General features: G+C 41.9%; 1 protein-coding gene and 1 long non-coding RNA gene across 8 annotated transcripts in view; one reads left to right on the forward strand and one right to left on the reverse strand.

The window, feature by feature from the left end:
• ppfia4 (PTPRF interacting protein alpha 4) overlaps window positions 1-23133 on the reverse strand; it is a 59609-nt gene that overhangs the window by 843 nt on the left and 35633 nt on the right. For 2 of the 7 annotated variants that reach the window (XM_042406858.1, XM_042406863.1), the window contains exons 3-31: window positions 21335-21436; window positions 21014-21178; window positions 17532-17606; window positions 16773-16844; window positions 15179-15400; window positions 14746-14880; window positions 13823-13957; window positions 13591-13674; window positions 12699-12830; window positions 12495-12557; window positions 11312-11403; window positions 11057-11186; window positions 10328-10503; window positions 9489-9717; window positions 9360-9395; window positions 9146-9267; window positions 8733-8845; window positions 8570-8651; window positions 8392-8473; window positions 7972-8172; window positions 7386-7448; window positions 6950-6976; window positions 5353-5528; window positions 5053-5150; window positions 4211-4386; window positions 3458-3526; window positions 3182-3368; window positions 2926-3023; window positions 56-1629 (exon numbers count right to left, since the gene is read on the reverse strand). In XM_042406858.1, the coding sequence (XP_042262792.1) occupies window positions 2965-3023; window positions 3182-3368; window positions 3458-3526; window positions 4211-4386; window positions 5053-5150; window positions 5353-5528; window positions 6950-6976; window positions 7386-7448; window positions 7972-8172; window positions 8392-8473; window positions 8570-8651; window positions 8733-8845; window positions 9146-9267; window positions 9360-9395; window positions 9489-9717; window positions 10328-10503; window positions 11057-11186; window positions 11312-11403; window positions 12495-12557; window positions 12699-12830; window positions 13591-13674; window positions 13823-13957; window positions 14746-14880; window positions 15179-15400; window positions 16773-16844; window positions 17532-17606; window positions 21014-21178; window positions 21335-21436 (3303 nt within the window). In that variant the 3' untranslated portion in view covers window positions 56-1629; window positions 2926-2964. Of the gene's footprint in view, window positions 1-55; window positions 1630-2925; window positions 3024-3181; window positions 3369-3457; window positions 3527-4210; window positions 4387-5052; window positions 5151-5352; window positions 5529-6949; window positions 6977-7385; window positions 7449-7971; window positions 8173-8391; window positions 8474-8569; window positions 8652-8732; window positions 8846-9145; window positions 9268-9359; window positions 9396-9488; window positions 9718-10327; window positions 10504-11056; window positions 11187-11311; window positions 11404-12494; window positions 12558-12698; window positions 12831-13590; window positions 13675-13822; window positions 13958-14745; window positions 14881-15178; window positions 15401-16758; window positions 16845-17531; window positions 17607-21013; window positions 21179-21334; window positions 21437-23133 lie in introns of those variants that run through there. The other 5 variants (XM_042406859.1, XM_042406860.1, XM_042406861.1 and 2 more) reach the window with 5 other exon arrangements.
• Window positions 15317-18372, forward strand: LOC121894336. The gene is made up of 3 exons (XR_006095520.1): window positions 15317-15402; window positions 15646-15730; window positions 18139-18372. It is a non-coding gene; the product is annotated as an uncharacterized LOC121894336 (long non-coding RNA).

Genomic DNA, 23133 nt, shown 5'->3' on the forward strand with positions numbered 1-23133 from the left:
CTTCAAAAGGAACACAACACCCAAAATCTTTAAAAAACAGCTTTACTTATGTCTATATAGTGTCATAAATACAGTACACTTTTTAAATAGCCAAATAATAAAATCTTGATTTGTCAGCATTGTTTCACACCTGGAATAAAGACACAGTACTCATAGCTGCCACATAGCACATTACACCTTTTAGACACCTTGGAAAAACTGTAAAATAAAAAAAAAGATTGTACACCCATCCAGCACTTCACTGATTCATATGCTGTGTTCTCATTGGATGAGGAGTTGGCCAGCCAAGAGTACTGACTGCTCACTGGCACGTCTCCATGGCAACTAAATGGGAGGTGACGTGACAGGATTAGACGAGTCTGTCACTTGGAGCAGTTTCATATGGATGTCATTGGCTGATGTTGAGCAGCAGTTTACAGTTTGATTTGAGAGAAAGTCAGGAATCAACAGAGAGGAGCTACAATGTTCACACTACCCATCCACAGAGAAAAGTCATGGTCACATGGCTGGGGTCGGCCTTTCGCACGCAAATTCTCTACAAGTCTTGAGCAGAATATCATTCACTCGCTCACTCGCACACACACGCACACAAACACACACACACACACTCTTCATATTAAAGGATTCTCTCTACTCTAGGCTACATAGTATCATACAGAAGGCGAGAGAGGCGGAGAGAGAGGAGAGGTAACAGCTACATAGTGTCAAAAAGAGGAAGAGGAGGAGGAGGAAAAAGGAAAGTACAGGAGAAGACGCAAAGAGAGAAGTTTGAAATTGGACCCATGAACCTGTGAAGAGTCCTTGTAGAAACACACCCCCACCTTAGTGAGACCCTCCCACTAACGATTCACACACTTACAGCATACAGCAAAAGACACACAAAGGTCCGTCACAGAGAGAAAGAGAAAGGAAGAGAAAGAGAGAGAGAACAGTCACTATCGAATACAGGGCATTGGGTTTCATACAGCAATGATATTAGATTATTTTCCATATATATTTCCAATATATATATAATATTTCTATAAAAAACATAAGTCATCCATTTTATGTACAGAGACGATAAATGAGTAATACCTTGCATAACCGGTAGAGGGGCAATGTGCAGTGGGATCTGCCATTTATACAAGTATTCATCATTCCCAACTCCAAATCAACAACTAGTCATCATCCCTTTAAAACTTTTTTTTTTTTTTTTTTTACAACCTAACCAACTCGTGTGTTGCCAAGGACATGATGACAGAGGAAGATTGGTTTGGACTTGGCCATGTTGAGACTATTAGAACCAGGACAAGAACCCACAGCTGAGACCAGGGGAGCAGGAGCACAACACCACAACAACAAGGCTACTGGGAGCACTAGGGTAAACTGGGAGAGACCAGGATGAGTCTCCTTTACAGCAGCAAGCGCAGCCAATGAGCACTCTCGGAGTTCAAAGGTCAGAGTTAGGCCTCTGTATTGCACGAGTCCGAAGGAGAGGTGAGAGGTGAAAGGTGAGAGGTGAGGCTGGGCAACAAAGGGGCCAGCGGGGGAAGCCTACCCCCCCTCTGGCACCCAGGTCTCCCTCTCCAGATTTGGCATATCACTCTCAAAAGGCCGCAAGCATGTGTCCGTATAGGTAATGAGAATGCACTGGAGGACAGAAAAGAGATTAAGAAAGTCAGATTGGGAGAAAAAGAAAGAGTGAGTTTGTGTCTGCTTGTTTTATCTTGACAAGCAGATATTTGAATTATTGGATAACTTCCTAGACATACAGTAAATTGGCAAAAGCTCATAAATGCCAAATTAAACTATTCCCATACACATTTGGTGTTGTAGTGAGTGTATCTACAAGCAGCTTGTAGATATGTATGGGGGGGGGGGGGGGGGGGGGGGGGGGACTCAAAATTAGCTGCAGTGCCTGTTTTCATTGTAACTGTGACTCACTGATGTGTTTTCTATGAAGTAATAAACCATATGTATGTAAACAGCACATATAAAGAGAGACTTTGGGTACAATAAGATCAATTCATTGTTGGTTTTGGTTTTTCATGGGGTTTGTCTGGCCACAGTTATTCTTTAAAGGTGCAGTGTGTAGAATTTAGTGGCATCTAGCAAACTTGGTGACTTGGTAGAAATGGAACATAATATTCATAAGTATGTTTTAATTAGTGTATAATCACCTGCAAATAAGAATCATATTTTCGTTACCTTAGAATGAGCCCTTTATATCTACAGAGGGAGCAGGTCCTCTTCCACGGGGCCCGCCGTGTTGCACCACCATATTTCTACAGAAGCCCAGAATGGACAAACCAAACACTGGCTCTAGAGAGGGCCTTTCATGTTTTACGTGAGTTTGGTGGCCACCATAGGTTCTCTTACGTGCTTGGAAGTGAAGGGTGAGGGGTATTCAGTTGGTTGTAATCTGCAACCTCACCGCTAGATGCCACTAAATCTTACACACTGCACCTTTAAAGCTCCTTTAGCTGGCAGTGGAAGAAGCTAAAACACAGCACTGACATTTTTTCAGCATTTAAAATCATTATGGCAAATGCGTTAGTAAACACCTCCAGCAAACACAGAGCAACACTGACATTCATTTGCAGCTGTGTTTGTATCCACCTGATGGATTTTAATATTCACACTCCTTTTGTCTCTGTTTTGGCCTCCAACAACTCCTGAGAACAAATCAGACTCCTGCAAACTCGGGTGATAATTTTTTGTGGTTTTGTCACTATGAACGATAACTTTCACATTACACATTTTACACCACACTTTACTAGCTAAAAGGCCCAAATCAGCCGAATACACATATCAGTACATTAGCCTAGTACAAGTGCTGTCAATTAGTGCCACATTCCTGTCTCATACCACACAGCTGGGCAATGCCAGTTAAAAGTGCACTAACCTGTAAGTTCAGCACTTTCAGGTGATGCTTTGTCAGCTTACCTGTTAGCATTAGCGCTCCTGTTAGTAAGCAGAGAGGAGTTAGCATGAATAGGTCCTCACTGCCGAGGGGTCGAGTCTCGGGGGTGCCGGAGGAGGAGCTTGAGAGGGCGTGACAGAGAGAGGTTTTGGGCACAGCAGGACAGAGAGCACACAGCATGCAGTTAGTCAGTCAAGACAAGCTGAGAGAATGGTAAGCACATAGATAGACAAAGAAAAATACATATGGCTGAGTACTTTGGTTAGTACTGTGACACACCTTCAGGTTGCAGCTGCTTCTTGGGCATCAAATTCACAGAAGGTGGCATGGACATGGAGGGCATGCGGAAGCCGGCAGGCAGCGTTTCCATGGAGCCCGCCATCATCCCCAGCCCTGCCCCTCCCTCACGTGCCCGAAACCTCTTCCGCCACGACGGCGAGCGTCGAAAAGACTTGTCATCTCCACTCTGCGGGGACAGGGAGAAAAGTCAGGCTAGACAACTGCCCCATTTTCAACAATATTGCATTTGATCAAAGCAGCAGCTTGAGAGGTCACCTCCTCTAGTCGTCGGTCGGTCCCCAAGGCTAACAGGTTGTTGAACTCCCTTTCCAGAACCTGCCGTGCCTGAAAAACAGCAAACACAACCTCTGTGAGCAGATGATAAAGTGGAGCTGTGAGCAAAATATCACTCTTGAAATGTCTGTGGAATTAAAATCAATTCCTCTGATAAATAGGAGTAACCTTGATCACCTTGTTCATGTTTTCTGTTGAACCGCTGAAAACACATGTAATCACATGTGAATATGAAAACTCAAGTAATTTGCACTAAAGCTCATAAGTGGTGAATTCTTTCAAGCAAATTCAAGGTGATAAAAACATAGCACTTTTGGTAAAGAATCTGAAGCAGAAGTAAATGTTGGCACCATGTAGCTGACAGTAGAAAGAAATGCTGACTGTACACAAACCACTGCGCCAACAAAAAGTAAATCAATTGCTCTCATAAAAACCTCCAACAGTGTGACTGTTGGAAGATGGACTGGCTGCAGAAAGGCCAAAATGCCTGCCGTGAGCTTAAAGTACTGGATAAAAAGTGGTGAATGTGTGGGATTTTATGATACAAAATACAACAAATATTATCGGTGCATATTGAGGGTTTTTAGCTAGTATTCCATGACACAAAATGGACCAAACTGCCCTCAAAAATCAGATCAAAACATGTCCTCTGCAATGAAACTGATTGTCTTTCTGTGTGTCAGATAGTTCAATCATTGCATGCTGAACCAACAATGATTTTTCCTCTATAAGCACCTGTGTGTTCTGCATAGGGATCTGCAGGATGAGTGCTAGGCTGCTGTAGTCGAAGGTCTCATCCAGAGAGAGGAGCGCTCCATGAACGCCGCTCTCCAACATGTTGCCACTATACTCCCTCAGACCAATGGACTGGACCCAGTGGATCACCTGTTCATTGGTCCACACCAACACATCTAAAGCAAAGAATAGTGGCTCAAATTCATGGTGCTGTAGCACAATGTCATATCAGCATACATCATTACCACCAAACAGGAGTGACTTGATTTAGAGCAAGAAATCTAGAAACACAGAGAGAGAGAGAGCGAAAGATAAAGAGATAATGTGCATGTCCGCATAGTGTCAACTCACTGGCACACTCCCTTTGTTAATTTAAAGCACAGCTGTCAGCCAGCTTTCCAAGTTGGAACAGGCGGTGTGTGTGTGTGTGTGTGTGTGTAAACAGGGCAGGATTCTGATTTGACACGACAGCTGAATCAAGTTCATGTGCAGAACTCAAGGTCAAAAGGGCGAAAGGGCTGGCTAGATCTGTGTGTGTGTGTGTGTATGTGTGTGTGTGTGTGTGTGTGTGTGTGTGTGTGTGTGTGTGTGTGTGGACCATTCTTGGTATGTGGAGCTTTGGATCATAAGATTGTAGGCCTTTCTTCAGTTGGCTTTTTGACAGTCAAAGGTGCAGCTGTCTCCATGCTCAGGCCAGTTTGACAATATCAGGCAAAACCTATAAGTGGTACTCTGGCCTGATGAGACTGTTGACATGTTTGAACATATGAACGTATGTATGTGTGTGTGTGTGTGTGCTTTATTGCTTTTTTTGTCACTCTGTGTGTGTGTCTTAAGTGTACCTTTCATATCATGTTGGCTGTCCTCTCTCCGACGCTCCAGGTCTTTCCTGTCATAATTGAGCCTCTTCAAGCACATAATCCCATACTGCAGACTAGCCCTGGTACACACACACATGCAAAAATACACATAAATATACGAACACACACACACATAAGGAAATAAACAATCACCCACACATAGAAAAGCACAAGCACATATGCACCGTTAGCCTTCTCATCTCTATTGCTAATATATCTAGTTAGCAGATGAAAGGGGAAGCTGATCAAACGGCAGCTGAGCTAATCGTGCTAGCTGCAGACCTGTGGAAGCTGTCCACCATCTTGAGGTGGCTCCTCAGATCCTTCTTGGTCAGGTGGTCCAGCATGCGCGCGTCCACCAGACACTCCATGAAGTAGGATCGGTACTGAGGCAGACCAAGGCTGGGTAGCCACTCGTTCCCTATCCACTCATGATTCATGTCTCCATACGCCAAAGTCTATAGAGAAAGGAGGACACAGCATTACTGAAGTTTACAATAGAAAGTGATGCGTGTTTCAGAATTTTGTACTTATATACATGAATGTAGGATGTTCAATGAATCTTTTTGGTGGCGCCTGCCACTCAAGTGGTAAAACAAATGAATTTTTTGTCATTTTGTATTAATAAATAAATAAAATCCCCCCAAAACAGAGCAATCCAAGTGTTTGGAACTTATTGTACTGTGGGTCCAAAAGTACAATCTACCTTTTTTACAGCACACATTTAGCAATGTAAGCAGGAAAAGCATATGTGTAACTAATAACATTAATCATGACTGCATTCCATTTAGTTGTTTCAGGTCCATGGTCCAGGTATTGTATATGTATCTTATGACTTACTGGGACACTTAAATGGACCAATTGTTAATGTTATTAGGAGCACCTGTGCTTTTCCTGCTATGACATGTCAAAATGTATCTATATGAAAAGCTGAAACATGTTTCTTGGGTTTTCTGTATTCTAAGCTAAATTAGTACAACTGTATGGGACAGTAAAATGTCATCATTTTGACCAAGCTAAAACAACAATTATTTTGTTAGCATACAACAACTACCACTTCCTCAGGCTTTAAAGCATGCAAATGGCTAAGACTCATGGGATATGCTGTCAGTGAATAACAGATCATCATCATTTATCTTGTTTAAACAGTCAGTTCACTCAAATTACAAAAAGACATCTTTGTCATCTTTGAAGCCAACTGATATATCAGCTGATGTTACCTCAGCAGATATACTGTATTGGTATCTGCATATACTGTATGTCAACCAATAAGTAACAAAAAAGATTGCAGAAAAGAAATACCAACGATACAAAACACTGTCAAGTTTTTTTTTTTTTTTAATTTTAACTGTAAATGTTTAGTACATATCTTCATCACAATTCTTTAATAAATTGTGACCAAGGGATCCTTATAAATGCTATGTGTTTATATAAAAGAAAGAATTATCAGCTGATATATTAGTGTCAGATTATTGTAACTCTCAAATATTGGCTTCAAAAACCCAATGTCAGTCAGGTTTTTGTATCCAACCATATAGATTTTTAATATCTGCTGAAATTAAGAGATAAGTCTCTGCAATTTCTGCTGACACCTCAATACAATGGTGGTGAATGGAATTTAGTTTGTGGTTTTCAAAGCATTGAAAAATTATGCTTGTAAGAATATTCCGGTTACTCTATTTCTATGTAAAAAGCTCCATATTACTAAAAACGACTGCAAATGTCTTTTGCCACCATCTGAGTTACAGAATAAAATACTGAAGGTGAGTACTGTAGGTAGCTCTCTCTTATTCAAATACACGTGTTTATGTGTCAGTGAAGAGCTTGGGTTCAGTTTCAGGGTGTGAGCGGACAAATGTTAGCAGATCAGCAACCTCACCTGTGCCCAGCTGCCCTCCTCATTCTCCTGAGTGGCAGCATGGTAGAGACAATATACAATGTTAGAGAGACAGGCTAACCAAACAAACACATACAACACACTCAGAAACACACAAACACACACACAAAGCTTTTCTATGAGTTTTTACTCTGCAGTTAACCTTCAATGATATGTCTGCTGTAATTACACGATTTGCAACTAAAAGACTCAGACACACATCATCAATCAGCTCAGATCACATGATCACAGGCTACACCCGACAACCACATGCAAGTCCCAGCACAAGCACAAAAAAATGCATTAGTGTGTGACGTTGTGGGTATTTAAAAGGGTCTTCCGGGAGTGGACATATGTGTGTCGTGGTGGGCACAGTGTCAGTGTGTGAGAGTTGTTTGGTGGGGGGAGGAGGGAAGGGGAGCACCCAGATGGTACTGACCGCTTTAGTGGAGGAAGCCAGGTTCTCCATCTCTTCATGAGTCACCCACACATTTCCGGAGGACTGCTCAGAGGACGAGAGCACACACACAAGCACCCACACACACATACAAAATCACACCCAGTGTATATTTTCACACATGCCAACCCCCCGCACACACAAAGACACAGACACAGACAAACATTGTGTTGAGCGACGCCAAGGAAGGGAGTGTATTTCAGGCAGGTAGCTTGTCGCTATATATGGCACTATTTATGTGTTGTTTTCCCACAGAACCCCATGCAATTTATGGCAGCAGAAAAGGACACGTCAACCCAGTTGAAGGCATAAAACAAGCCTCTACTGTGGCCTACACGGAAGAACAAAAAAAACAAAAAAAACAAAGAGTGAGGTGTCATCACCCGAGGGTGTGGGGTGAAGGTGAAGCCTAAAAAGGGAAGAGGTTTTGAGTGTAGTTAATTTTTGTGTAGGATAATGTGTTCATCTTCACATTCCTGAGTTATTTTTTTTGCGTAGGTTTATGCTCTCATTTATTTATCTATTATTTGTGTATGGACATTTACATGAATGTGTATTTGTTGTTTACCGTTCTGGAGGTGAGCGGTGCGGAGGGGCTGGTGAGGGAGACCATCTCCTGGATAGCCAAGCGAAGTTTGAGTCGGTGCAGAGGGTTGCTGATGCCGATCTCCCTCTGGATCTCTGTGTCTGACAGAGCCGACATGATGGCTCCGCTCTTCACGTTGGCACGACAGGCTGCCACATACCACGCCGGCATACCCACCCACAGCTGGTGAGAGTCATCAAGATATTCAATGTTACCGACATTGTCGCCGTAAAAGGTCACATAGAAGGGGAAGGGAGCACAGATCAGGCTGCAATAGTCAGTCTTGTATTTTATTTCACCAAATTTGATACAGAACCAGCATTACATGAAGACAGCAAGACAGAAGCAGTTTTTTTTTTTTTTAGAAATTTCTGGCAGGTAGATAGTAGATTAGTGGAATACCTCTAGCCAGGAGACAACAGTAGGACCATCCCACTGGGCAAACGGCAGACCTCTTTTCCTGGCGTCTTCCAGAAGCTCATGTCTAAAGAGGGGATTACAAACAACAGCAGAAGGAAGAAAAAGGCTTGATGAATAATTTCAATAACAAGAATGAGAAACAAAAAGAGGATGCTTTTACTTTTTCTTCATCCTGCGATCCCTCTCGGCCTGGGTGCCCAGTTTTCCCAGAGTCATAGTGTCACCGATGCCCATGTCAAAGTCTGAAATACAGCACAACAGTGTTAATATTTGTCTCTGTAAATCACACAGTCTCTACATCAGTATGGGACAACCGTATGCACCTGATAACGCTGGTAAAGGCTGTCCATCCCTGCCCATAGTCTGGTCGAGTCGACCCTTCTCCTTCTTCCCAAACAACCGGCCGATAGATGACTTGATTCCTTTCTTTTGCTTGCTGCAACAAATTACAGCAAAACAGACAAATGTTGGTACACACAAATCTACAGTCTGATATACTATTGTCTCATTAGAGAGGTAAGCAATTGTTTTTGTGGTTACAGTAAGTCTGTGGCTCAATCTCTTTTCTTGCCCTATCCACTCTGTCATTGTGCATTCACGTGAAGAGTTCAACATATTAAGGACTATTCAAGACTTGTTAGTGGGTAGTTGACCTGTAAAACAATTCGACAGCGACTCTGCACCAGTGCTGACTTATCTCTACTTCCTCTATGAGTGTGTGTGTGTGTGTTTTTACCCTCGTCCATCCTCCAGGCTGCCTGTGAACTGAGCGAAATTGGTTTCCAGTCGTAAACTGCGGGGGGAGGAAGGAGGCGATGTCTCACACTTGATGGTGGCTTTGTCCACTTCCACTGGCGACTGCAAGAGTCACAAAAGCAACTCGGCTCAGTCACGAAAGCCACAACGGGACAGGGGAGCAGTACAATTTTTACTTGTGTTTGCAAACTTACTGCAACTTTCCTGCGGTGTTTCCTCAAGTCGCTCGGCTATTAGACAAACAAAACAACTCACAGTTACAAAAGAAGCTACGCACATTTTTTTGCGATTAACATACTGCTGTTTGTATGTGTCTGACAGACCAGAGTCATGATGCCTAGATGGTGGCTGGTGTTGCGTGCGTGGTGTTTAGGTGTTGAGTGGCCGCTGGTGGGCGGCGAGGAGGATGATGCCAAGGATTGGGCAGTGGCGGAGGTGGGCAGGGCCCTGGGTCGAAGCGTCACGTTGAGACCGTCCATGCTGCCGCTGTTCACGCGAGACTCAATCTCGTCAGAACGCAGGTCTGCTGACTCTCTCTCCACCTGGATCATCCTGCACACACACACACACACACACATACACACACACACATACAGCATGTAATACTGAGCCCCTACATTGCTTACAATGATGATCTTCTGTGTGTGTAAAAAGCTGAAAATTACTTCTTTTTTATTAAAAATATATTAAAAAGTTGCAATCTGGTTAATAAAAATAGCATTTTTATTACTTTGAGGGAATCTGGCTTATAATCAGCAGCAATTTTGCATTTTCTCTCCAGAAGCATACTGTGAGGTGTCACAAGAGGACCTTGTTTACTGTAAACTGCAGTAAATAATGTCCTCTTCCAGCAGAAAACAGAACAGAAATGAAGGTCTCTATCTACATGTTATCATTTCTCTTTCCAATGCCACTATCAGATTCTGGTACAACCTGTCTGGCCACAGGCCTTCATGCACCGCATTAACAAGAGGAAGTAGCAGCACCTTCGTTTACCGTAGTATCTTCAAAATAGTTCATTGTAATTATTTGTTGCATTATCTTTAATAGTTTGTTCCCCTCTTATCTGTATCTTGTTCCTCACCGCTGCACTGACTCAATTTCCCCATGGGGATCACGAAACTGTCATGTGCTGTAATCTAATGTGCCTGTGATTTGTCACCTTATCTCTTCATTGATAGCGTCAAGCTGCTCCTGCAGCATGAGAGCGAGAGTCTGAGCATCTGATTGGCCGCTGGGGGAAAGCAGCGCCGAGCTAACGTCGTCATCCAGGTCTGACTCTGCCTCGATGTCGCTGCCGAGGAGGTGGCTGACGCTCCCGCGCAGTGATGTGTAGTCCTGTTCGAACACCGCGCACACCTGGACACAATAGACACACATTAGCTTTCACATTATGTAGACACAGTTCACATGTTAAATAAAATACACACTTTTATCCTTTTTCAATTGTAAATGAATGTACATATGGAATACAATACATGGGAGAATCCTGATTATATGCATACATGTAAAAATACAATGTGACATTTATAGTGTAGTTTGTAGGTGGCCAGTTATGAGAAGAAATGGATGAACAGGGAACTTACATCAGACAGCATGTCCATTTCAGCAGGTGAAAGAGAGACAGAGACAGAGAAGTTAGTAGAGAATGGTAAGTTAGGCATGAAGATCACTGCATGAAACCCACTGGGCCTTATTATACAACAGCCAAGCACTGACACTTATTAGCAAAGCAGACATGAGCTTGGATAAAGCATTGATAAGGAGCTGTATGTGGTTAGAAGAAAGCTGACACGTGATCTTGTGATCTGTAAGTTGGCCATCCCGCTTAGTGTATGTGTATGTGAGGAATTGTGAGAGCGTTTTGGCCTGATAAACACATTATTAGCACCTTGTTTGGGTCATCTCGTAGCGCTGACAGTCTGCCCTTCTGTGCCCGCCTGATCACAGTTGTGCTGTAGTGGCCATCTTGGCCCTCCACCACAGAGTAGCGAAGGTCGCTGGAACTACCCAGGTGAGACCTGAGATTATATACAAACAACAGAACACCATCATCAATAATGTATACACTCTAGTGTTATCTTAGAGTATGAATTTCAGAGACAGAGCGAGAGAATGTGTGGGGGAGGTGTATGTCATTGCATACCGAGGGTGAGTTCCATCTCCAAACGCCCCGCTGCGGCGTTTCAAATGGTCAATCTCATTTCTCAGCTTCTCAATCTCTCCAATCAGCCGTTCCTGTGAGAGCGAGGGGGGTTATAGGTAGTGATGAAACACATATTCAGAATTGTCACTTAAGTGAAAGAAGCACTACTACTATGAAAGTACTCCATTACAAGTAAAAGTAAGGAGTAAAAGTAAAGTCCAGGATTCCAAATTTTACTTAAGTGAAAGTGCAGAAATATTATCAGTAAAATGTACTTAAGAGTAAGTAAAAGTTGCCTATACAGAAGAATGGCAATTTGAATATTAGTTAATCATTACTTATGTATTAATGGATTAGTTTTACATTTTGGGAAATACACTGATGGGCTTGAATGAGAAGACTGTCTGTTCTGTATGAAGCTACAGCCAGCAGCCAGTTAGCTTAGCTTAGCATAAAGAAAACAGAGGAAACAGCTAGCCTGCCCCTGTCCAAAGGTAACAAACACATCATATCTTGTTTTTTAATCTGTACAAAAAGTGTAAAAATGACAATTTGTGGTTTTGCAAGGAGTTATGTGCTGGACTGGGAGACTCTCGACAGGGGCAATGACCTGCAAGATGAGGGTCATGTGACCAAAGGGGATACCCAAGCTAGTACTAAGTACTATGCTATGTTTCCTACTGGCTGTGAAAGCTATAATGTTATCTAAGAAACCACGCTGACCGTGGGTTTATTTCATTTAAAAAAGGTAGTAATGGATACATTTCAGTAGGTATAATTATTGAAAACTGATAACTGATGCCTCATGTGATCATGTGACCCTCATCATACAGGTCACAGACATTAGCTCTCCTTAATAGTCATAGCAAGGCCAAGAACAGACTGTGTATATATATCTTGGCAGGAAGTAGTGACTTCTATGAGTCTTGTTGTTACAATGGGGTTGCTAAGCAACCAGCTGGGATGACGCAAGGTAACTAGTATAGCTGTAAAATAAATGTAGTGAGATAAAACATACAACTCTCTGAAATATAGTGGAGTAGAAATACAAAGTAGCATAAAATGGAAATATTCAAGTACAGATATTAGTTACATTCCATCGATGATTATGGGGTCTATCAGCTGGGAGTGAGGACATGGCAGCGTTTTCCGTGGTTATGTGATTGATTTAAAGCTTACTGACCCTGGTGTGGTGGAACTCTTCAAGCTGTTTCTGGCAGTTCTCGAGGTCTTGAATGAGGGAGTTCTAGACAAAAAAGTCAGAAGACCGTGTCAAAACAAATCTGTGCTCTAAGTAGAGCATGTGTTGTGCTGTATATTAATTTGTTTTGTGAGGCAATATCAGCTGCTGCTGAGATGAATGTGTGTGTGTGTGTTCAGGCCTTGCCTTGTCCTCCAGTGCAGCCATGCGTTCTTTCAAATGAAGCTGCAGTCTTTCATTGGACTCAGTGAGCAGACGATCCACGGTGTCAGATAAACGCTTGTTGTGCTCCTCATTCATTTTCTCCCTCTGACGAGCCTGATGATAGAGAGAGAGAACCAGACGGGGGGGAATGACATCATCAAATTTTGTCTTTGACACAGACTCCATTTGTGTGTATTTATGCATGCAGCTAATCAAGCATCTCTGCATGGATTAAAGGATGAAGTGTGTATTTAGCCCAAGATCACCAGCTGCCAGATACACAGTAGGTCTTGAATCTCACAGCTGGAATGATTTAATTACAGTCATTTAAGAGGTGATGACAAAAGGGTTAAATGCCTTCTCTTAAATGAGAAGGGCCGTGCTTAATATGTATACTACAGTAATTTCATCAAAGTGAATTACAGTAACACAGACACACACAAACACACATCTGCATCCTCAGAGAGCTCCTCCAACTAAATATAGTCATGAGATCTCACAGAGAAAGAGAGAAATTAGCCTTGCATGAATTATTCAGTCTAAAGATAGCAGCCAATCAGTCTTTTGGCGGGGGGGGGAGGGAGGGAGAATGTGTTGCAGGAAAGATATGTGGATTTGGTACAAATTCATGCAACAGTGCACCAGAAAAAAAGATGTGTGTGTGTGTGTCCTGTGTGTTTGTGTATGTACTGTACAGTACGTGTATGCATGAGGGAGCACAGAGCCAAGAGTTGAGGCGTCCAATTAATGTGAAGCATCAGTCCACATACACACACACACACACACATGCACGCACACACACACATACACACATCATAGTGAGAGGTCAGAGAGACCCTGCAGGGCTGGTGCACACACACACACACACACACACCCTTCCCAGCTCTTGGTTCTTCTCCTCCAGTTGTGACTCCAGCTGTCTGAGCCTCTCCTCGACGTTGCCATGACGCTCTTCGGCCTGCAGAGGGAGACACTTATATAAGTACAACTGCCTCTATAAGCTCCATAACTATATAGTATGTCTGTCTGCTGCTATATTACTCTTATTTTATTCTTTGCTGTGGTTTCAACAACTGTGTGTGTGTGTGTGTTGGTGTGTGTGTTACCTTGGAGAGCGCTGCCACTCTCTGTGCCAGTTCAGCTTCCACCTCTGGCAGGGTCTCAGCCTTCCTCATGGTCTGAGCCAGCCTCTGCTCTGCCATCTCCAGCATCTCCTGCAGCTGGCGCACCTTCTCCTCACTCTGACACACACACACACACACACACACACACACACACACACACACACACACACACACACACACACACACACACACACACACACGCACATACTCGGTGAGCAGCAAGGATACGACACATGGGCACAAATGGAGGATGTTCTTGTTGCTTGCTGGTATTCCCCATGTAGAGCTGAACTCAGATTCACCTTGAACTACACATGAACCTTTGAGGAGGATGTTTCTAGACATCACTCACCCCATGGAAAATTCTTCAACATCTTAAATACATTGAAATAAAACCCACTTGATTACTCAATTCACTATCTTGGCTTTATTGTGGTTAACATGGTTGGGGCATGAAATATTAAAATGTGGCAAGAGAGAAAGAGAGAGCGCATTAGCCTGAATCTATAACTCATATGTCACCTTGCATCAAGATACATTTGCCATTTTTAGTGTAACTCGGCAACACATTAGGATTGTAACACATTCAAAGAAGCCTTAACATTCAGAATAATGACACAGCACATTTATAAATAATGATTTAGTCATTCATGTCAGGTTTCATTGCCTGACTTGTGACAGAGCAGTTCACTGTGTTGTTGCGTTTGTTGTTTTTCAGACTCTATGCTTAAATTCAGCTTAGTTTAATGTAACAAAGGGTAACATTAAGCGAGGCAGCCATCATTCATTTCAAGTTACCTTTTTTAAACAATTATCACAAAGTATTTTGAATAATAATGATGGCTCATTATGTACACTGCTATCTTTTAAACCCTGTATAGCTAGTGTTGTTGTGTGTATGTTACCTGTCTGTGCAGGGAGTCCTTTGTGGCCAGTTCATTCTCTAATTTGTCGTTGAGGTCGTGGATGTGTGTTGTTTCCCGCTGGGCAGCCAGGTAGCGTTTCTCTAGCGTTGTTATCCTCTCCTCCATATCCTCTCTCTGTGGGCGCAGGAAAAACAGCAACAACAGGAAAAGTGTGTGAAAAGCAGAAAAGGTTACACCAGTGTGCCTGGTGAGGCCCAAAGCCAGAACCTAGAGTGTTGCTAATTATGATAATTTCAAAAATTTCATAATATAGCAATATGTTAAAATTGGCCTCTATCAACCACAAAACTACAGCAAAATGCAACTTTTTTAGCTTTTCACTTAAAAAGCTTTTTTGCCCGCTGTTTTGCTGTCCACTGTGCTTGCTCCATAACAAAAGCACAGTTATCTTTACTACATCCTTTACTCTCACCTCTCTTTGTTCCCTCTGTTGTTTGATTGACAGCTCCTCGCTGCGACTCAGTTCTCTGCGTGCATTTGTGAGCTCAGCCTCAAGCTCGGCCATGCGGGCGTTAAGCGTGGCGGAGTGCTCGCGGCTCTGGGCCAGTTCCTTATTGGTCCTGTCCAGCAGCTCTTGGAGCTCAGACACCCTGCTGCTGTCATCGTGAGCGTCTATGGAGCCGTTGGGCAGTCTCTGTAAGGTGGACACACACAATTAATGGATATGTAGATACATTCTCACAAAAAAATCTGCATTACATAGATTTTACACATATAAATGTACATGCTATGGGTGGATGGTGATGAGAGTTGTTGGAGAGCTGATAAAGTTGGATGACCTAGAAAATAAAGTGTTGGGATTTTTTGCATATGGGGATGGATTGTGTGAGGTTAGGCTGCCATGTTGTTGTTTTGATGTTGTTTCTTTTCTCTTCACAGCTCAAAGTGAAGTTAATTCCAGGGCCTTAATTAAACAAACCTTCAGGGACACCCATTCAGACAGGCAACACAGTGGGCAGCCAAAGTTAGTAGGACCCCCCTCCACTCCCTCATGTTCCCATTTTGCCTGCTCATGAATACCTTACAGAAATATATACACACAAAAACTGGGGGAAATAGGCCTAAATGGTCTGAGGCTGTGTAATAAAACGCACCTGGTGATTTGCAATTGTGCATAATTCCAGTTTAGCCATAGAAAACTCTCATTAGCTTCACTCCCGGGGACTTTGAAAATAGTATTGTACACCCCCATCTGACTGACAATATGTAGCACTAATCGGGTACGACATGGCCATTAGCTATTATTGGTTTGGGCTTCTCTTCCTGCTGAAAGAGCACACTCTGTCATTGTAGTTTTAAGGAGTTTAGAGTAAAAACATCCCCTAAATGGCACCGGCTGTTACATCATGGGGACGGTGACTGTTGGCGGAGCAGCGGGGAAACGTAGATGGATGGATCCTGACAGAGTGTGTGTTTGGACAGTTCACACTTTGCACTTTTCCTCTTAACGCTCTATAGCCAATTCTCTCTTCATCTTCTCCTTCTCGCTCTCTGTGGTCATTCTTTGATACAGTTATCTGCCTGCTTTCATCCTCTCTTAACTCGATTTTTCAAGTTTAATTATTCCTTTAATAAAAATATATTGACACTTTTGCTTTCTCCAGGAATGAAATAAATGGATCTTAAACGGTTTTTCCTTGGGTAAGGGGAGTTCCATCTAAATACAAACCGTTTCTGATGTTTAATCACTGGGAGGTTTGTTACTCCCTGCAGACGGACACAGACACAGTTGCATAATATGCGCTCATTTCAGGGCTGGCCTTAAACCAGGGAGGACAGAGCTCAAACAGAGAGTTAGAGCAGCTAACATATTATAACTATCAGAAAGGTAAAGGAGGATTTACCTGCCATGCATACTGTATGTGTGTGTGAGCAGATGTGTTAATGTGTGGAAGAAAGACAGAAAGGAGATGCAAAGAAAGTGACCAACAGCCAGACAGACAAATATTATAGGCAGACATAAAATAAAGCACAGAGCAGAAAAACAATCACACAGCCAGGAAGACCTTCCATGTAGGTTTGGATCCATCTGTTCGCTCCACTGAGTCATTGTCCTTCCTTTGTTTCACCATGTTCAACTGCAGTGTAGATTAAAAGGAAAAAAAAGCAACAACAAAAAAACAGCATGAGCAAACTCACACATTTACTATGTTCTCTTTTCTCTTAGTGAATCCAAGAACAAAACTCAGCCTCCCAAAGGAAAGCCTATCTCTCCGGCTGCCAGCCGGCTACAGACATCAAGCTCTCTCGTATTTTACATAACTAAAAATATGAAATATACTCAGAATAGAGGAGGAGATGGGTTTGCTTCAGTAAGTGTCTGCTCCTCTAATAAAACTGTGAGATCAGTGCAACTTAACAGCTTTAACTTGATATCTTATATAACCAGCTGGAATTTTGCTTTAACTGAGCCTGCTGTGAATATTTAGCATAATTTTATCTTTAGAATCATTTCTTTAATGACATTTTCAAATAGATGAAGGTGAGTTTGTATGTGCCAGTGTGCATGTGTGTGTGTGTGTGTGAACAGAGGGGCTGAGAAGACAGAGCCTCTCACCCAGTGTGACACTTGAAGCGTATATCAGATTAGACTGGAGGCTTCAACAGATGTTTGCTAGGGACTGAACAGATGTTTCACTTACAAATAATCACACATAGGAACACACGCACAGTCACATACATACGCACACACATGCACGCACACACACGCACGCGCGCACACACACACACACACACACACGCACATACACATTCGTACACCCCACCTCTTGTGTGGTAGCTGCTAGCTGTCCCTCCAGGGTGGCCACCCTCTCCAGAGCCACCCGAAGCCTCTCACGCACCTGACAAACACACCAAGAACACACAGTGTGGATAATTTAGGAAGAGATTTTAAACCTGGCAAAGGCTTATTTACTTCAAATGAAGGGGAAAACATGTATTTTATAATAGCTAAAATACTAAAAAATTCTCATATCTGCTGTCATAAAAATATTGTATCATTTCTTCTTTTTATTGATCTGTTCCTACTCCTCCTTAATTTGCTGTTGCTTTTGTTTGCTATTAATGAAAACTCAACACTCTTTCCATTTGTTTCATATTAAAAGCCTTTCATTATTCACGGTGCATAAAGCCTTTAGGCTGAAACTACTACAGGAAGTGCTGAGGTTCATTAATCGAAGCTTTAAGAATATGGCTGGCGATTTTCTATATTTTTCTTATTGTAAACCTCTTGACTTTGTACTACACTGTAAATTTCTCAAAGAACTTCAGTACAAAGTCAAGAGGCTGTGATATTGTTACGCGCTCCCCCCTGCTGGTTATAATGTGCATCTCGTCTGAATCTAATGAGTGTTCTGTGCTTTTCCCCTTCAGGTGTACCTGGTCTGGCCTGATTGGGGAAAACCTATAGAGGGGGCTTGGCTCATTCTCTTTTTCCTCCTGGCCTCAGCAGCAGCATTCTGAGATGTGACCAGTTTGAATTAATTCCTTTCTTTTGTTAATTCTTTGTTATTATGGGTCTGGTAGTCCTGTTTTCATAGATTTATTTCTGTTAGGTTTAATTCTGGGTGGCTTTCCTTCCTTTTTTAAATTTTGGCCCGCCCATCATTCTTCTGTTACCACTTATTTTAAATAAAAGAAGTAATGAAAATAAAAATTATTGTTTTTTCTGCTACTCCTTGGCTTTTTGAATTATGTTATTAACCTCTCTTACAAAGAGCCTTTTTTGGGGGTCATACGGGTATGTAAGCACAACGAGCTAGCGAAGCTCTGTAAACGGAACGGTGTTCCCACGCATGTGCAGTGGCACCTACCTTACAAGAAACTACGTTTTTAAAAAAAAAATGCAATCACACTCTTTGTGGCGAAGGAACAGGTCACTCAGTGCAGCAGAGTGGCTCACTGGCATTTAATAGTTTTGGGACAACAACAGAGGCTGATATATCAGGCTTTGGATACATGCACAATACTTGTAAGTAGGACCAATTCATTGTTGGTTTGGCTCTGCACATTTGATTTGTTGACAATAAGGAAAATACAGAAAATCGCCAATAAGATGAGAGAACAAACAGGAAACTAGAAAAGGCAATTTCTGAGGAAATTGTGGTGTGAATGCTGGCTGTTGAAAGGCTAACGCTAAACTGGATTGCTGGCTTTAATTTGGATGAAGGAGTATGAATGAGTTGGAAAAGTGGGAAATGGTTGAGTCAGATTAGGAAATCTCAATCAGCTGTGTTGAATATTTTCAAAAAGTACAAATGGGACTTAAAAGTTGAATGAAACTCCTAATGTATGAAAGACGTGGAACATTTTAAGATTTGAATGGAGTATGAATCAGCAGATAAGAATTGAAATTACATGAAAAAGCAGCTGAAGCAGTATGAATAGTTGGAAAAGTAGGAAAGGGATGAAGGATGCAAAATATAAAGTAAGCAATGAAAGAAGTTCAAATGGGAGTTTTAGAGCAAGGACTTAAATGACCTTAAGTGTACTGAGGAGTTGAAGTTTCCTTTAATTGTATTTGTTGTAATAAAGAAAAAAACATCAGCTGAGGTCTAAGCCCTGACAAGAGCTGAACTATAAGCACTGTGATCAGTGATTGTTGGGGGATTTTGAAAAAACAAGCCTCATCCTGAGCTTCCTGTTAAGATACAGTTACTCTATTGGGGCTTTTATTTTGAAAGACAGCCTGAGTTCCCTGTTAAGATACAATTGCCTTCTGGGGCTTTTATTTTAAAAAACTAGATCCATCCCTGTTAACATACAGTGACCGTTGGAGGTTTTCCTATTATAATAGTTACCATCTTGGGCTTTTATTTTTATTTTAAATCGAAAATGACAGTGTGTGTGTGTGTGTGTGTGTGTGTGTGTGTGTGTGTGTGTGTGAAGTGTGTAGACTGAGTATTTAACTGTCAAATTAGTCAATCACAGACAGGTGTGTCAGTTTCTGCCGAGACTGAGGTTGCATCTGAAATTCCGTACTAACATGCTACTTAGTATGCTAAAACAGTATGTGAGATATTTTAGTATGTCCGAAACATTAGTATGAAACCAAAAGTAAGGCATTTGCATATAAATCATAATAAAATACAATGCAATGCAGTAGTGATGACAGCAACAACACCATAACAGACAATGTTAGTGACCAAAGCAGCTCTGGCGTAAAGTCAATAATGCTTCGATTTAAGTGTAAGTATGAGGTTTCACTTTGCTAGGCGTAATATATTTTTTTAATTAGTATTGCACATGTTGGTAGAGGTGAGGTTGGCCTGGGCTACCATGGTTACATGTCTCCAACCTCAGCTCAATGCCTCTGAAAAGATACACACTATTGTTTATTTACACAAAAGTATGTTGAATGATAGAACACATAATGAGTATGTAGTGCATAGTATGAGATTTTGGGCGCAGCATGAATCACAGGTTGCTATGGTGACAGGGCCCCTCTGTGCCAGGGGTGACACCAGCACCCATATTCATATCCATTGGAATATTCAGCCCCTATGCCAAAATTAGTCGAAAAATCAGTTTGAGCGACCAAAGACTTCGCTGGCAAGACTGATGTATGATATATGTCTGTATGATTTAAAATAAAGGAGCTGTGCCAGGTTAAAAGTCACCATCATCTCTGTTTTTGACACAGAGCTCAATGAGACTTTTATACAGCACTCTCTGCATTTTAGGCAATTTATTCAAAAACTGTGAGTCCTATTTCCATTGAAGTATCATTGGATGAGAGAGGATGAATTTGTCTACATTTGGATGTATAAATTGTGCTCGTAGAGTGGAAGCTGTGGGAGTCGGATAATTATGTGTTGAAGATTTTTGATAAAATTTGAAGGCCTGGACCCAGATGCATGATGTCACTTTGTGATACTTTATAAAAGTATAAAAGGTAGAAAGAAGAAAAGTCATAGCATTAATGTCCTTAGAGAGCTGAACATTTTGATATTTGAATGGTTTCTGTAGCTAAAAGTATGCAGAAGTAGTAGTCAAGCAAAAGACGTACGGAAGAATAATAAAACTTAAAGAATAGTGTGAAAGCTTTCACCCTAATTATAATTGATCAGGATTAATTGGTGTGTGAGAATAACAATTCTGTTAAAAAGACATTAAAAAGACATTTTTTAACATGACTGTTGTTGTACAGATGAAAATACTATGTTGTGAGGTTACCATATGAGGCAATTTATTTGTTAGAACAGACTGTAGTCCTTATATGTGTGTGTAGGCGTTTGTGTGTGTCCACCTTTTCATCCAGAGCCTTGTGGTGTTCAAACAGTGACTTCAGAGCTTTGAGGACCTCCACCTCACTGGAGACTCCAGATGGAGGGGGTGCCTGTCTCTTCACCACTGTCATCCTCAGACTGCGTTCGTGACGAGATACCAGACACTCCAGGTGCTCCAACAGCAGCTAAAGCACACACACACACAAATACAAGCATTCGCAATGGAAGAGAATACTCATTTCCAGCATCGAAACATTGTTTGTTTTCATCAACATCACGACACACTTGCACTTGCACTTGCATGTGCACAAGCTCACTCACACACACACACACACACATACCCTGGTGTTGTTCCTTTCAGCTTTCAGTTCAGATATTTCCTCCTCTTTCTCAAGCAGCTGCTCCCGGCATATGTTCAGCTCTTTCGTCAGGGTGGCAAACTCCTACACAACACACACAAAACACCCATGCAGAGGTTAATACTTTATCACTGAAAGTGGGAAAGTGAGCACAAATCGAACGGTGCAAACACATGTGGGTGTGGCCGACCAGCTTCTGCAATTTTGGTGACCAGGGGCACAAGCACACTCCTTGCATTGAGCAGCACTCAGTGAGTACATTGGAGGAGGAATACTTTATCAGCAGGTGAAGTTGGGGCAGTATTAAATAGTCTAGACAGTCCAGTCCAACTATCTCTTTAAAGAAAACTTGTCCAAGAGACGCTGTTTGGGAAATGTTTTCTGTGCACCTGCGATAAGAGGTGGTCAGAGCTGGTGGAAATATAAAAGCGCATTTCCATGACAAACTAGGGACCAAAATTGCACCGTCCTATCTGATCTGCATAAACACAACCTCAGCTGCACCAACCTGCCCACCTCACTGCCCACCTCTGGGACTTTTTTTAAACCATACATGTGTAGCAGCAAGCACAACAGGAAGTGATATATAAGCTTTATAAATTATATGATGAGGTTTAAAAGAATGTCTAAACATACAGTATATTTTGATGGTCAGATCAATGCTGCTTTCATTACATTGTTTAAAAAAACAAATACAGTTAAATTGCTGTGTGACAACAATGAGAACTGGGCATCTTATTATTTTTAACAAGCAGACACATTCAAGAAATATAGCTCCCGATGATGGTAGGACTTAAATTAAGACCAGATTATTCGAAATAAATTCTTGTATTTCACTTGAGAGCTATTGGATTTATTGATGCTCATTTGTCACACTCCTCGATGTTGACAGACGTCTATGCACTTCACTGAAGCTTTTAAGCACTTGCAGCACTCCAGATGTCCTTTGTACAGTAGCCACATTTGAAAAGCTTGACTGATGAATGACTTTAAGTCAGACCGCAATGGTTTCTGGTGGGTTGGGTGTTGGGTGGGAAGCAATTTTCAGTGTAGCATTCAGTCACTTTATGCAAACTTGTGGCACAGCACAGGAACAGATGCGCCTCTAAGATGTTATTGAACTCTTGGACAATTATGGAACAAGGACTTCCTAAGATTTGAAGGGAGAGTTCACCCAAACATGACAATTAAATCTCTCTCTGTACCTTCCCCATGTCAGCTGGAACACCACAAACACACCAGCCAAGCAAAGCTTAACTTAGTTAAGCACAAAGACTGGAAACAAATGGAAACAGCTACCCTGGCTCACTAATTAAGTCCTTATATCTTGTTTTTTAATGAGTGAACTTTAGAGGTGCTAGTAGGTGGATTTTGTTATCTTTGAAAAGAGCCAGGCTAGCTGTTTCTCAGCATTTCTAGTCTTTGTGCTAAACACAGCTAATTGGCTGCTGGCTACATCTTCATATGTACCATAGGTATTGATTTTCTCATCTAACTTTCACAAGAAAGTGAATTTTGAACTATTCTTTGAAGCTCAATGAGACAAAAATGTGTCTGCTATGGTACATATGGGAAAACTACCCTTCAGTACAGAAATGCACTTCTCCTGTACCTCCTGTCGAGTGTGTTACTTCATGTAACTCCATCACAGTTTCTCCCAGACGATTCAAGATTGATTCAAGACAGCTCCACAAACAACAACATATTGCAAATGTGATGGACATTTAACTCTCTTGTGGAGCAAGAGTTGGCTCCATTAACTTTAATAGTTTGGGAGAAGA

Source organism: Thunnus maccoyii, chromosome 3, assembly GCF_910596095.1.
Source record: "Thunnus maccoyii chromosome 3, fThuMac1.1, whole genome shotgun sequence".
Lineage (NCBI taxonomy): Eukaryota > Metazoa > Chordata > Actinopteri > Scombriformes > Scombridae > Thunnus > Thunnus maccoyii.